Source organism: Panthera pardus, unplaced genomic scaffold (assembly GCF_024362965.1).
Source record: "Panthera pardus isolate Hobbes unplaced genomic scaffold, ASM2436296v1 HiC_scaffold_22, whole genome shotgun sequence".
Classification (NCBI taxonomy): Eukaryota; Metazoa; Chordata; class Mammalia; order Carnivora; family Felidae; genus Panthera; species Panthera pardus.
In genome coordinates, this window is record NW_026526788.1 from 77659028 (window position 1) to 77674985 (window position 15958).

General features: G+C 46.8%; 1 protein-coding gene across 11 annotated transcripts in view; it reads left to right on the forward strand.

Moving 5' to 3' along the window:
- Window positions 1-15958, forward strand: part of DMBT1 (deleted in malignant brain tumors 1) — a 93650-nt gene that overhangs the window by 10624 nt on the left and 67068 nt on the right. For 8 of the 11 annotated variants that reach the window (XM_053909996.1, XM_053909986.1, XM_053909988.1 and 5 more), the window contains exons 4-11: window positions 5184-5213; window positions 7346-7657; window positions 8918-8965; window positions 10703-10741; window positions 12786-12815; window positions 13665-13706; window positions 14434-14757; window positions 15564-15593. In XM_053909996.1, the coding sequence (XP_053765971.1) occupies window positions 5184-5213; window positions 7346-7657; window positions 8918-8965; window positions 10703-10741; window positions 12786-12815; window positions 13665-13706; window positions 14434-14757; window positions 15564-15593 (855 nt within the window). The remainder of the gene's footprint in view (window positions 1-5183; window positions 5214-7345; window positions 7658-8917; window positions 8966-10702; window positions 10742-12785; window positions 12816-13664; window positions 13707-14433; window positions 14758-15563; window positions 15594-15958) is intronic. The other 3 variants (XM_053909994.1, XM_053909987.1, XM_053909995.1) reach the window with 3 other exon arrangements.

Below are 15958 nucleotides of genomic sequence, written 5' to 3' on the forward strand. Positions count from 1 at the left end.
GGTTTAGAATTTAATTATTATCCTATACAGTTATTTACATCTTAAGCACAAACACTGCCTTTAGTGAATGGTATGAGGTCTACACAAAAGCATGATTTGTGTCCTTTGTAGAAATACAAAGACAATAGAAGCTTCTTTCAGTTATAGAATAAATGGACCAAGTAGTTATACTGTTATGTTCTTCTTCAATTTTATTTTGCCTTTGCCTCAAACTTTTATGTACATCAGAATCAATGAGGATATTTCTTGAATGCCAGTTCTTGGGATCTACCTTCCTTCCCTTCAGAGACCCTGATTTGGAGGGTCCGGTTTGAGGCTCAGGAATCTGAACTCTGATTCCTTCAGTTTCAGTTTCAGTTTGAAACTTCAGTTTCAAAGTAACTGAAAATGAAGATGGTCCGTAGACCGTACTTTGAGCAACCATGCTGCATGGCCCAGTACTGAATTAAGTTTTTATGTTTGGAGTGTAATTCCAGAAGCATGACATTGCTAAGAATTTCCAAAGACAGTGGCAGAGATACGTATATATGTATTTTAAGTTCTATCTGTTTTTACTTATTTTTTTCTTAATGTCTGTATTTTGCTCAATGTCAAGTACATTTAAGTTGGTAACATTTTCCCAAGTGGTTCATGGCTGCATCATAAGTCTGACTGATTGATATCAAGGCTTTTCAACAAGTGCATTGCTAACATTGAACGTTTACACCCCTTTCCAAATGGCCTCAATATCTTTGCTACCTCATTTGGCGAGAACCAGTCCTGCCATGGACCCTTCTATGCAGGAGAGACTACAGTGTGGGCTCTCTGTGTGGTGTTTCAGGAGAATGTGTCTCCCGATCTCAGGGACTTATGGTCTAATGGCAAGATAGACAGTAATCATACAGTTACAAGTACAGCTGTGGGAAATTCTGGAGCAAGAGGTACATGGCGAGAGAGATGTGATCAGGCTATGAGAAAGAGACCAGCTCCAAGATAGTCACAGGTGAACTCAGGTCTGGAGCTAGTGCAGGAATTCACCAGACAGAGCATGAAGGAAGAGTGGTTTTCTGTTCTTCACTGCATTTGCTGTCAGGAATGTGAAGGAACAGGTACAGACTCAGATGGACGATGGCCACCCTGTTTCTGCCTTTAGATACTCCCCTCCTCCATGCTTAGCCATCTAGCCAGGGTACTGCCCTGATGGGAGGTTATCTCTAGGTTCCATTTTCCAAACTGCCCTTGACACATTTTCCAAAGCTCTAACTAAAAAAAAAAAAAAAAAAAAAAAAAAGAGAGAGAGAGAGAGAGAGAGAGACTTACAGTTAATAGAGTTTTTGAAGTATTGCCTGCCATTGGTGGTAGAATACCATTTGTCTTTTGGAGCAAATGGGTTAAGAGCCACAGCTGGACTTGATTCTTGTTTGCCTTCTAAATTCTTGTCTAAATATGGATGGAGTTGGTGGAAGGCAAAGCCAGAGATGCGTTCATGAGCAAATCCCTGGGAAGCTCATCCTTCGATCATATCTTGAACTGACATATTAAAGATGAGCAATGTAGCACGATCTCTGCTTTGTGTCATCCTATCCCCCCTGTACCAACCCCTTAAGTTGGCCATTTTCTTGGAGATAGTGAGACTTAATGAAGAGGGCTTATACACAGCTTCCATCCACAACGTCCTTAACTCCACTGAGATAGACGCAGACTATACGGCAGAGTAGATGGTACCTGAGAGGATGAACTAATCTGGGGGCTTGTGACAGATGTAAGATGAAAGCCTTCTTAAAGATGAAAACCACAATAATTGAAAGCACTCTTATCCTGGAGTGGTGCTACACAAAAACAATATGGAAATTTAGTCAAGGCTGCTGGGTGACTTCATATTGAAAACCTCATTTTGTTGAGTTTATGGAAAGTAGGTTGGTGTGGACCACTTTCCTTGCAAGAACCACAAGGAGTGGGTTGGTAGCAGGCAGTGGCTGTGACAAAAGTCAGTGCAGGATGATAGCTGAAAGCCTTGACAATAGAGGTGGAGTCTGTATGTCCTTGGACTCATTTGTTCAATGTTTGTGACTCCGTGTCCTTGTCTATAAGTGGGGATACTGGGTTGGGGTAAAGATGAACTGAGATAGTACATATAAATAGTAAAACATGGTGTTGTTCTCAACTATGAAGATGTAATACTTCTTCAGTAAATGTGTTTAAGGTCCAGAGCACTTTCCAGAGGGCTATTGGAGTCACCACACAGTCCCCTTAGGCTTCCCTTCTAGAATAACTGGAGTGGTCTAGCCAGTAGATATGGGCTGGTTTGATGACACCGGTTTGTTTTTATACTCAAGCTCTTCTTCAGGCCCTCTTCACCCCCACTAGAACAATAATGTATGCCATGTTCAAATGTACACAATAATTACTCCAGAAGATTTGGGGCAATGGTTGAGTCTAGATGGAAAGGGACCAGCTCCCTTGGAAAGTGACTAGGTCTTTGGGGGGAATGTCTTTTGAGATCTCTTTGTAGCTTTTCCCGGTTGGTTCATTCTGATGGTTCAACTGTCTTGGACATGGTACCCAGCAGTAGAGACCAGACTATTTCTGTTCCTGGAAAACAAAGAAGTGGGAGCTGTTCTTTCCAAGTGATTTACCATCATTCCCAAAATGGCAGCTGACATCATCTACAGCTCTGTGGTTGCTTGTTGGAAGAAAGCAAGTGGGTCTCAGTACATTTGTGGAAAAGTGTCTGTTCAGACTGTGCACAAATAGCCCAGAGACAACCTTAGTGTTCTGTTTGGTGCTATGGCTGGATGTTGTCAGGACTCTGGATCTCAGAGCTTCTGAGTTGGATGTTTATTGACTGCCGTGTGACTAAGCAAAGATACCTGGAACAAGAAAATAGGAATTGTGTGGTGTCATCTGTACTGTGTTTAAATGTCAGAGTTTTCAACAGAGGACTCTCTCAGGCATGTCTGTCATCATGTCCTTGAGTGTGGGAGCAGGGATGGCATGTCAGAAATGAGGTGGGGATGTTCTGGTGCAGACATTTCCTAGGTGTGTGGCCTCTGTTGAAAGAATGCTCTAGCTTCTTGTTTCCATTTTGGATTGCTTCTCCATCCTCAGGGGCGTGCAGCTACATGGCCTCACTGGCCCTGTTACTGGGTCATCAACAATATGAAGCAGGGCAGCTGGAGAAGTCCAGTGTGGAACCCCCATTCAAAGTGTTGAGACAAATGGGGTGGTTCTCTGGCATCCAGTCCCCTCTCTGGCCTGTTGGTTTTGCTAGAGAGAGACAAATCTCTGAACCCCTGAGTTCTGCTCCCAGCAGGACTCACATTTACAAAGAATCTGGAGAAGTTTGTCAAATGCCTTAACTTTCCCTGTACCAGGAAGTTAAGAAAAAAGGGATCGTGAAAGAAAATTTATTAAAATTTATAATAAGAATTTAAACATAGCAGATCTCCTGTATGAAGTAGATTTTGGCACATTAGCATTAGAAAAAGTAAAAGTGTTACCATCACATGTCCTTTTAGCAAAATGAGATGGTCCAAGTTCTTGCTGAGAAATATCACTGATGAAATCCTTTCCACTGAAGTGAGTGAGCGCACTATATTTTGTTTTTGTACTTAGAATTATATTACTGACTCTTTGATTCTTGCATTTGAGGAAGTTCCTCTAGGTTATCATAATTTGAAGGCTCAGAGTCTGAGATTTCAATTGTACAAGCATTTTCACCATTACTCTTAGCATCTACAGGACTGCTCTCTATCTCTTTATGTTCCTCTTCTGACTCATCTAGTTATTGTGAAACATCTTCCTTTGTCAATTTTCTTCTCTTTATCATTGATAACAAGTAATGAAACGTTCTGAATTCTTAATTTAATTCAATGAAAGCCAAAAGCATCCTACAAAGACAGTGTCTCCAGTCTTTAAAAAAATACCCTCTTGAAAGCTACGGTGATATTTGGGTCACTGAGAAATGGTGACCCATTCCATTTGTCTTCTAGATAAAGCCCACCATTCCATTTTTTTCTTCTAGATAATGCCACCATTCTCTCTTTGTCTTTATTATAGAACTCTTTTTTAATGATAGTTAATAATTAATGAGTAATGATGAACCAATTTCTCACATGATGAAATAGCAAAATGTCTCAAGATATAGGAAAAAGGGGATCACTGAGAGCCCATAATGTATCTTGGACTTCTAAAAGGATCCAGTGAACCCATATAGTGACTATAAGAATGAGTTTTATTCTGTTTTCTTTTCTTTTATTAAAGTTTTTTTATAAGTTTATTTTTGAGAGAGAGAGAGAAAGACAGAGCATGAGTGGGGAGGGGCAAAGACAGAGGGAGACACAGAACCAAAGCAGAATCCAAGCTGTCAGCACAGAGCCTGACGCGGGGCTCAAACTCATGAACTGTGAGATCATGACCTGAGCTGAAGTCGGATGCTTAACCGACTGAGCCACCAGGCGCCCCTATCGTATTTTCTTCTAATGAATAAATATTCTTTTTGTCCTTTGGAAGACCTCTAAAAACATAGAAAGGTCATGACCTATCAATCCTCACAAATAGAATGCGATTTGCTCAAAAAAAGAAACTAAAAAACTAAAATTAAGCCTGATGGCCCCTGAAGGTGTCCTTAGGGTTAATCTGAAGTCGAAGGGCATGGAGAGCTTTAGAGTGGCCTCACTGATGATAAAGATCCAGGGTTCTCTAGATGTCGGTTTTCTTCAAGATAGACTAGAAATTTCACAGGGTATGGATCAGAAGGAAGAGGTCATCTGCTGCCAGAATAAATACTTTTTTAGGGGGCCTCTGAGTGGCTATTCTGAGTGCTGACTCCACTCAAACTTCAGACTGGAAGGAGGATTCAACTGGCATCCAGAATCCTAGAAACCCGTCTACGCTGCCTTTTCTTGTCTAGCCTTTCTTTCTGCGAACAGATTACGCTATAAACTGTAGCGTAAGTGGGCAGCGTAAAGAGGCATGTACTTCATTACATCTAAAATTATCAAACACTCCATATCCAGCCCACTTGTAATCTATTCTTGCAAAACCCCAAACACTGCAAGAACACTGTCGGCACAGAGACCCAAGAGTGAGCCACAGCGCCCCCTGGCATGGTTGTAAGGTAACGCTCAAGCCAATTTCTGTGACTGTACATCATTTATAAACAGCAGAACCTCTGTTTCAAGGTGAATTTTGTTTCTGTCTAGGTCTGTGGAACCCCTTGACTACAGACTATGGTAAGACATTTTTTCTTTACTTGTCTTCCTGGGGTTTTGCTCACTGGCTGAGCCAGCCAGTTATGCTGCTGTTGCTGCTGCTGTTGGCTAGTTGAGGCTGAGTGCAGTCTTGGCCACAGGGCTAGCACCTGTCCTTTAGAACGCAGGGATGGAGAGGGAAGGATCAGTGGATGCTGAGACCCTAGGCGTGTCCCAGATCCGCACTCAGCCAGTCTCACCTGTCATTCTCCTTCCTTCTCTCTGCTTCTCGCTCATTCGTTGCGTGAGATTAGCTTCAGCTTGGTGTCAGGAGAGATAGGTGAAAAAAAGCCAGTGCCTCTTCTTAGTGATAGTTATCTTGATGATAACTTACATCTCCGAAGCACTTTCTATGTACCTTGCACAAAATCAGTTTCATACACCAAATGAGTTAATGTATAAAAAAATCATTTAAAAATATTGCTTGGCACGTAGTATGTGCTCAGCTAATGCACAGAGTAAGTGCTATTATCATGAAATCTTTCCAACACTTTGAGGTAAGTGGTATTATTACCCCCAAGTTGCAGATGAGGAAACTGGGGCACAGATTGGTCACTTGTCAATAGTTATATGTCTAAGGCCACAGGGTGGGGAAGTGTCTGGGCAGAAATTTGAACCCAGAACAGGTGCCTGTTCTCTGTTCACTATTCTTACTAAATCTATCCATCTTTCCTCAACCTCTGAGCATCTGTGCACACTTTCCACTGAATTTGATATGTCAGAGTCCTTGATGTGACCACTTAGGACAGTGGATCCTACCATGGGGTTCTTGGCTCTGTTGAGACCAATCTCTGTCCTTTCAGAAGCTGCCCTGAGGGTCCAAATGTGGCCTTGGAGGGGCTGGAGGGGAGTTTTTTGGTGATTGACCACCAGTAAAGGGCATCTGAGGGTAGGGAGACTGAGAGATCTTCTGCAGAGACATTCACAGCAGTGAAGGGGCAACAGGAAAGACTGAGGAGGCCTGGAATGCACCTCTAGAATACTCTAGAAACAGCCCGATTGGCATTTCCTCTCTCTTTCTCTGATTCCTTCCTTTATAAAGACAATAGCAACCACCTGCCCCCTTATCTTCCATCCCATCCCACCCTCTCTGGTCCCCCCCCCCCCCATAAATTTCTCATAACCACAAACCAACCATTGAAAAGCATACCTTAGACCCAGCTCCTGCTGTCACAGTGTTGGGCTGGATTCCTCAGACCCTGCTGCCTGTTTTCCTCCCATAGCACAGGTGGTTCAGCAGGATCATGTCAGGCAGGAGCAAGGTGCCCATGACGGTGGCACCCCGGCTCTGTCAGGAGGCTTGAAAGGTGACCTGAGGCCCACTCTTGGATGAATGCCGTCCAAGACTTGACCCTGATCAAGTGGAGAATACAGTGAGGTGCTTTGAGCAGGAAAATGAGTTGAACATATTCACAATTTATGAAAATAAAACTTGGGACATTCCAGGGGGAAACAGATCAATCCCGTCAGCAGAGGAGGGGGCATAGAGTAAGCTCTCCATAAATGCTTATGGAATCCATCAATGGGATGGATTCAAGAGAGAGGGGCAGAGGGCAGGAAAGTCCACTGACAGGGCCCTGGAGTAGGCCAGGTTCAGGAGAAGGAAGATCTAGCAAAATGGCAGTGAGAATAAAAGGAAAGACAACCCTGTTGATACGTTGGATACAAGAGGTACAGAAGAGGGGGAATCCAATATAGAAACCAGATTTCCAACACCGCTCATGTGGAGCATGGTGACTCCATGATTGAAGTAGACAAAAGAGACTATGTTGGGTACCAGACAGCAGGGCCCGGCTATCCAGAAGGTCACTGGGAATATTGGTCTAGAGCTTGGCTGGGCTTGTAGGGGTTGATCAGCACTGGAGAGGTGGCTTTGGGGGTCCCTCCTCCTGGAAAGCTCTCAGAGCACATGAGCTCATTCAGGGGGAAGATAGCATGAGAAGAGGGCTAAGACAGCGTGTGGCAGAGCAGCAATATGTAAGGTGCTGGGAGAGGAGAAACAGGGGTGAAGGAGACGGGGAAGTGGTCAGAAGGAGGAGGGGAACAGGGGGTACTGGTGAGTGAAAGCCAAGGGGGCAGAGAGAGGACGAGAGCTTTCCACTCTTTCAATGCAGGTTTGCCTCTGAGGCTGGTGAGCGGAGGTGACCGGTGTCAGGGCCGCGTGGAGGTCCTGTACCAAGGCTACTGGGGCACTGTGTGTGACGATGACTGGGACACCCAGGATGCAGATGTTGTCTGTCGGCAGCTCGGCTGTGGCCTTGCGGTGTTGGCCCCGGGCGGGGCCTACTTTGGTCAGGGCTCGGGGAACATTCTCTTGGGCTCCGTATACTGCTCAGGATGGGAGCCCTACCTGTCGAGCTGCTCCCACAGCGGGTGGTACAACCATGAATGTGGCCACAGGGAAGACGCTGGAGTTGTGTGCTCAGGTAGAGCTGACCTCGCCTCGTGTGGTCGCCTGCGCCCCTTGGATGGCAGAGGTTCCTGCTGACCTCTACATCACGGTGCATGCCCACAGCACTTTGCAGTTTACCTGCTTTACTCTAAGCCATGTCTTATTTGATGTCAGAGGGCAGGTTCCTTTTCACTCAGAAAGGGTGAGATCCCAGGCTCAGAGAAGGCAAGTGACTTGCCTGGAGTCCTAAAGCTGGGAAGCGGTGCAGGTGGGTTTCAGTCACAGGCTCCCCCAGAGTTTGTCAATGCAACACCCAGTGGTATCGTTCTGATGATCCCTGGCCTGGGATGACCAAATGCCTTCCTATGTGGCCCTATCCCCTCCTTTTAAAGTCAGGAGAGAAGGACTAGGGACTTCTGGTCCTTAAAACTTAAATCTATACCAAAATCAAACACGGAAGTAACCAGTATATTCTCTTTACTGGGGATTAAATGACAAGCAAAAGATATTTACACTCACAGTGGAAGAGAGAACTTCTCCTTGGCTCAACCTAGCACACGCCAATGCTGAGTTTCTCCTTGTTCACACAATGCTGGTGGGTGTTCAAGCACCAAGTGGTCTTTTAATCCACAAAGAAACCCTGAGGATAACACTCAATGTGTCCCCCAAAGGGGGATTCCTACATAAATTATCCATCTTTAGAGTGACCTCTGGCATTTGCTATGTGGACTGGTGTGTGCACATGCCCCCGTGCATGGGATGTGACCCAGATAATCCATCACTTGAGAATGGCTTCCCCCAGAAAGTGTGGGCCTCCAAGCAGTCACTTTGGAGTGGTTTATTTCAGCATTTGGGGATGCATCTTTGAAAAAACTGCCTTTATTCTTAGTTGGGGCCACCTCCTCAGGAATATCTCAGTGATGGTAGATACTTGTCATTTAAGGGTGTTGGGTAAGCTATAGAAATAGGCAGTTTGTATTGGAAATGCGACCTTGTAAATCAGGTGGGGCTGTGAGTCAACTGGGTTATTTTTTGGATGGAGACAGTGGAGGCGGAGGCGGGGGTTGGTGGTAGGAACAAAGAAGATCTCTGGTGGCATTCCAGCATTGAATAAGGGCTGATGAAATGACAGAGAGAGGAATTCTGTTTTGTAAGGAAGAAATGGAGCCTGTCAGCAGTGGGTGGGGTTTCCGGATCACTGCATACAGCCCTTATTTCAGAGCTAAGGAAACAGAAGTCCACCCCTTCTCAAATGAGAGCCAATACTGATTACCTCTTCCTTTCTCCACTCTAGCTTCTTTGTCTCCCACGGAGGCATCCCTGGCAACAGCTGCGGTAGAAGGTAACATTTGTTATATGGGATCACTATGGGCTCATTACCTCACTGTACTCACAGGGCCATCTCTGATCCAGAAGAGGTGCAAAAGGTGTAAGAGATAGGGGTGCTCAGCAACAAAGAGGGAACCTCTGAACAAGGCCTCAGGCCTCAAAGGGACCATGTCCCTGAGATTGGGGAGGGATTGACCTGCACAGGCACTTCCAAGGAGTTCCAAGGTGGAGCTTGGCGTCTTGTCTCCAGGAAGGCCCTGTTGCTCATGCTCAGGGCCTACCCCTGTGGTCCTCACCGCTGCACGTTGGTGCCTGGCCAGGCTGGGGTGCTGGGTCTCTGGCTGCAGGGCCTGGAGAGGCAAGTGCAAACCTGTTGGGGTAGCATCCTTGCGTGCTTGTGCATTTTCCTGAGCCCATATCAGACCAACTTGGTTCCTTCTCAGTATAAAGTAACCATGGTCCTTCAGCTTATGGGCATCAGAGGTCCCATGCACCCCCCTGGGGGCACCTCCAATGAAACAGCTGGGAGGTAGTCAATACAGCTCGAGTTTCTGGCAACCTGGGCTTTGGGAAGGAAAGTCACTGCCATATCACATGGGAAATGTTGACCCTAGGAGAAAAGAAGGAGAGCCTTCACATGAAGGCCCCTGACTAGGAGTCAGCATGGATCAGCTGGGAATCTTAATGGTACACATGTCCGGCATTTCTGTTCCTCAGGCATTATGCTTTCCTGTCCCTAAAGGCCATGGGGTGAAGTCTGACTTTACCTCTTTCTCTTCCCTATGATTAAGGACACAGATGTCACCAGAGCTGAGGAGGACACTGGCTTTGTTAAATTTAGCCATGTCTTCCCAAGATTCTTACTTGTAGCAGGTGTAAGAGGAGAACCTGCTCCTCTCTAGAGTGGTTTCCTCTGACTATGTATTAGGAGTAACAGCTGGGCCTGACAAGTTCTTTGGTACAACTGGTCCACCCAGGGGTGCAGGTGAGGAACTCAGGGGCTTAAATATCTGACTATGACACAAGACTGCATATAGGACTTACATAGACCTACTCTTGTCAGGACCTCCAGTGTGGGGTAGATGTGGGAGTCAACTTTCTCTAGATCCAAAAAGACCTCAGATAGAAGTCCAATAGGGAATTCAGAAACAAAATGAGTGCTTTAGTGAGAGTGGGTTAAGAGGAATAATCAGGTCATCTCTTCTTCAGGTCCCAGCACCAGGTAGGATCTTGCTGGGGCCTTGGACGAACACCACAGTTCCTTGAAACAGTGTGAAAATGATAGGTTTAAAGCCATAATCTTACTTAATGGGTAAACATCAGAAGCATTTTCACTAGAGTAGAAAACAAGGCAAGATGGCCTTTGGGACCCCTGTCATTTAACACTGTGCAAGAGATACTAGCCAATGCAATTAGACAAGAGAAATCAGTTAGAAGCATAAGGATTAGAAAAGTTATTTTTACATCTGTCCCCTGGAGCCCTGCATAGGTCACATGTGGGATGGTCAGAATCAAGGTCAGTAGGTTAATGAAGAGAGATTTCTTCCAAAACAGTCTTTTAGAATGAAAGAGCTTGAGGCTAGACAGGTTTGTTCCCTTTTCTAAAGTCACATAGCAAGATGAAATCAAGGTCAGAAATGATGTTTCCTTAGCAGGTTCTATTTTACTTCCAGTTATTGATTCTCCTCAGAAGGGACCTAATTTTACATTTTATGTTTTTCCCCCCTCCTTCTATAATCTATCTATGCAGATAGCACTACAGAGGATACTGGGACTACTGGTGCAATAGGTAATGATTAATTTTATTTGGCTCCTTTTTGGTGGGTAATGATGCCAAATATATACATGGGTGTCACTCTTATTCAGGAAGAATTCTAGGAACTGGGGTGAGAAAGAGTGTTGTATGCATATAACACAAAGGAAGGTCCCTTGTGACACAGGGCCCAGCTTGAGTTGGAGCTTCCTTCATTGTCCATCCCTAGTGGGTGGGGAGGAATCAGTTGAAATATGGGATCTCTAGGAGCCTTGGGTCAGAGACCAGTGGAATCAGTCTCTAGACTACAGAGTTACCTGTTTCATCCCACAAATATGCACTGGTCCCAGCCATTCTAGCCCCAAAGACTTGAATATGGAGCCAGAAGGAGCATGTGAAAAATGTTTTCTAAGCCAACCTCAGAGCCCAAGATATGTATGAGAACTCACAAGACATCCTGGTGTCATCAGACGAGAATTCTCTTCAGCATGGGACAGTCATGGGTCGAGCTGTGTCCCTGTTTTGCTCAGACAAAAAACTTGTGGATAGTCTTTAAGCCCTCTCAAGGCTACAAACTAAGGTGCATTTACTTCCCCTTGAAGTTCTAGTGGCTTAGATTGGGGAGAGAAGTCACTGTCCTTTTAACCTTGAAGAATTCTAACTCATGATACTTTAAGAGTCCAGCCTAGTTAAAACTCTCAGTGACCTTCACCTACTGTGAAGCACTATGAATATGATAGAGTCCTAAGACTTTGTCATTTGTGGCAACATGTAAGAGAAATGTTATGCCTTCATTTAGGGACTGAATTTGGTTTGGTTTTAAGGCTGGTGAGTAGAGGTGACTGGTGTCAGGGCCACGTGGAGGTCCTGTACTGAGGCTCTTGGGGCACTGTGTGTGATGATGACTGGGACACCAATGATGCCAATATGGTCTGTAGGCAGCTGGGCTGTGGCTGGGCCATGTCAGCCCCAGGAAATGCCCAGTCTGGTCAAGGCTCAAGGCCAATTGTCTTGGACAATGTGCACTGCTCGAGGCATGAGTCCTACCCGTGGAGCTGCCCCCACAATGGCTGAACTCACACAACTGTGGCCATGGGGAGGATGCCAGTGTCATCTGTTCAGGTGGGAAACAAATATTCCTGGCTCTCTCTTGAAGTGGTCTTTGATGGGAACAAACACACTGCATACTACAAGGCCCACATCCAACCCTCTCTGAGATATCCTGTGCCTCCTAAGGTTTCCTGGAGACAGCAGGCAACTGATGTACAATAAGAAAGAAAGGGTAGAGTATGTTCTCCTCCCCTATTAGGCCAACAGAGAAGGACCAATATGACTTTGCAACAACAATGGCATAGTGGGTGAAAGGAACCATCCACTATTCAGTGGACAGAAAAATTGAGCCATTATTCCTTCTCAGTGGAATTATTACTCAGTACACCACCAATTTCCCAGGACGATCTTTCTCAAGGCACACATCTTGTGTGTGGTTGGAAAACGAACCACCTTCACCCCTTTGTGGTCAAATTATGTTGGGTCATCAGTGAGGCAAACTCAGAGAACAGGATTGCGGTCCAAACTGTGCATTTGGGCAGGCAGTGAACAGCAGTTGGAAGTGGGGAAGGTGCAGGGAATGGCCGCTCGGTAGTACATAGAATGCTGAAGAACCACATATGACTAAGGGACCTGAGCTTCACCCCTGCAGAAAGCTCAAGAGACCTTGTAAAGATTGAGAGCATTGCACCTGGGCTGGTGGAATTGGAGTCTTCCTAGAATAACTGCCCAGACTCATTCTTGCTGTTCCCATGCTGAATGAACACAATGATTTGGCAGCCTGTTGCAGGCAGGGTGGTGGCATTCTGCTTGCTGGAAAGTCAGCCCTCAGACCTAGCAAGGCAGGCAATGGCAATGGGACATAGGGTGGGGCTCCCAGAGGATGGAGAGATTCATGGAGGGCCCTGGCTCTGTCTAACTGAGGGCACGTGAAGTCATCAGCTCTGTATGCATAGTCTCATAATCTTCCAGCTTGATCCAGTTGGGGCACCGGTCGCTTTGTGTCTAACCTCAAGTTTCTTTCTCACAGCTACTCACACCCAGTCCACAAGCCAGCCAGGTGAGTCCTTATGACCGTACTTGGAATGTTCCTTTTCTTCATCCCCCCCCCCCCACCCCATGCCTCTTCTACCCATTCTGGGAGAACCACTGTTCTTCAGAGAACCTATGTACACGTTTTGTCCCCCACCCCCATCATAGAGTCCCCAACAGGTGGTTCTTAACCAGACCTGGGATTCTAAAGTCCCATCTGTCTATCAATCCATGATGTTTCATCCAGTCCTTTCAGGCTGTCCCAGGAGACCGCTGCCTGAAGGTTCAGGGAACTGGCCCTGCGTTACATGAATTTCAGCTGTAAGGCAATCTTGGCTGATATGATGAGTGGGAGAGTGGACACGGATGATGATTAACCTCCTCTGAAGGGACAGCAGGCTGGATTCTCTTCATCACTCACTGCTTTCAGCAACCTCAGATTCATCAGGGTCACATGTATATCCAAAGTGGCAGGGACAGTGCCCAGGGGATAGGAGTGTAATAACTGATGGCAAGTTTCGGGTACCAAGATACCTGACTGGTTTCAAGTCAACCCACTATGCTCCTGACGCTTTTTGCCCAAGCTTCAGAGTGTGGGAAACTGCTCAGACTACATGCCTCAGAGCAGGGAGGTGGCAAAGGCTTTGTAAGGGAGAAAAGAACATGCTAGGCTTAGAGACTGATGTGGATGGACCAGGCTGTGCTCTTGCATGGCCTTGATCCCAAGAGAGCTGGCTGAGCAGGAGGCTTGTGTATCACAAATAGAAGCAAGGTGGCAGGCTGCAATGTGCATTGTCAGCTGCCTGCCAAAAACTCTTTCAAAAGACCGCTTTCCATGAGGTCTAACTCTGGCCTTTCCCTTTGTCATCACTTCCAGGCACCTGGCTCCCCACCTCCACACCTGTAACACCAAATATAGGTAAATGACCCCCTTGACTCATTCTTCTTCTAGATAAAGTTTGGGTTTGGAAGTGACAGGAGGAGTCGCAGGGTGTGCCCTTCGTTATTTTTTGTCCCTGTGTGTGTGTGTTTGGTGGTAGAAAGAGGTGTCTCTCACACCCTAGGTCTGATCTTAGGGGGCTGGCCACCTGAATCAGGGGAATCATGGGATGAAGTTCAGTGAAGAGTCTCCAGCAGGGAGTTAATGTAATACTTAGAGCCCTCAAAAGTCCTGCTGTGACCTTGCTCATGGCTCCCACGCTATGGAGTGGGGCCTCAGGAAGAGGGGGGCAACACGACAGTACTGCTCCTTTCTTGCCAAGTTGCCATCAAGTCCTGGGGCTTTTTCCAGAAAACGTCAGGGCTCCTCAGAAGCCAAAAAGCTGCCCAACAGAGCAGTGGTCTTGGCTTGCAACCAGTAGTTATGGGGCTCGATCCTGAGCAGGCCCAGTGGGGTTTGGGGTTATCTTCCTAGTCACCTCGATTGAATCATAAGGTGCTTCCCTGCATCAGAATATCCTAAGGCCTAGGATGTGTAGGATGTTTCCACTCTTTCCCTGTGAGGAAGATTAAACTCTAGGCATGTTCAAAGGTGAATGATGCCCAGGGCACTTTGGCCATGAGCAAGCCCCTGAGTCTGGAATATGCCTTAAACCTACGACCAGAAGATAGACATGGACAGCGGGTTTTGTTCTTTGTCTTGCTAGGGAGTGAGGCAGGTTTGGCCCTGAGGCTGGTGAATGGAGGTGACCGGTGTCAGGGCCGCGTGGAGGTCCTGTACCAAGGCTCCTGGGGCACCGTGTGTGATGACGATTGGGACACCAATGACGCCAACGTGGTGTGCAGGCAACTGGGCTGTGGCTGGGCCGTGTCGGCCCCGGGAAGTGCCCGCTTTGGTCAGGGCTCAGGGTCCATTGTCCTGGACAACGTGCGCTGCTCCGGGCATGAGTCCGACCTGTGGCGCTGCCCCCACAACGGCTGGAACTCGCACAACTGTGGCCATAGTGAGGACGCCAGTGTCATCTGCTCAGGTGAGCCTCTCATCATTCGGTGTTTGTCTTTTGGGGGTAGGGGTAGGGAAGAGAGACCTCACATTCTGATCAGCTCTTTGGAAGCTACTTATATCATCCTTGTCTTCCTCAAGTCTCCTGAACTCTCCACTAGAATCAGGATTAGCTTTTTCAGGCTGCCAGGTGTGGAGATGGTAACTTAGGACAAGAACCAAACTGCAAGTCTCCATGAAACAATTACGGGCCTCCTGCAATGCTGCATCAGGCGGCGAAAGATCCTCCTGCAAAATGGAGGACTCTCATGGGGATCCCGGCTAGGATTACAGAGTTTGTATGTGTGTGCCTTTGGTGGCCCTGGGCTTGGGGTCCTGAGTCCCTGACTGCATCTCCCACCCGAGAAATGGGATGCCTGGTCCGTGCACTGGATTGTGCTGCGAAGGACAGCTGCTTTTGCAATTCCTGCCAGGCAAACCTTGTCATGACCCCTGCTTAGGCCTGAAAGATCAGCCATTGCCTTTTGGTAGAAGCTGGACTCCTTGAACTTGCCTCTGCAGCAGGCTGCCAAAAGCTCTACGGAGATGATCTTTTTTGCTTCAATATGGTCATGAAATGTAGATATGAAGCTAATCACCTTACTATTGGATAGAATATTTGTGGTCTTCCTGGTCTTTTTACAAGGAGCATCCTTCCAGGGTGTGGGTGGATTGTGCCCTGCTCTTCATGGCAGGGGACAAGCTTCAAAGGTTGTGACCTCCTCAGGTCCTCGACCTTTGTGTCCAGTCATATCAGTTCTGTGCACTGTGTCTCATGTACTTTTGTTTTCACAGCTGCCCAGTCTCAGCCGACGATCACACCAGGTGAGTTCTGCTGCTTCTTGTCTCCTGACTATCTCAGTCAGTAGTTTCAGTGGGGGAACAGTGGACTGTTTCTGCCACCTGGGCCTTCCCTGACCATTGTCAATGTGTGGACACTTCCAGTTGAGCCCACAACACACGGACTGTCCTTACTGGCTCAGTGAAATAAGAGTCCTCTGGGTACACCGTCCTCACTAAGACTTTAGATGACAGAGAAGGCTGTCTCGGGAACATTTCTGCTGGATTGCATTGCCTGGACCAAATGCTCCACGTGTTGGGAGAATAGAGACGTTTTCACGTCCTACTCCCCGTGTGGAGCCTACGTGATGCGTTTCCCAACAAAAGTGTCATGACGGTACGGCAGTTAC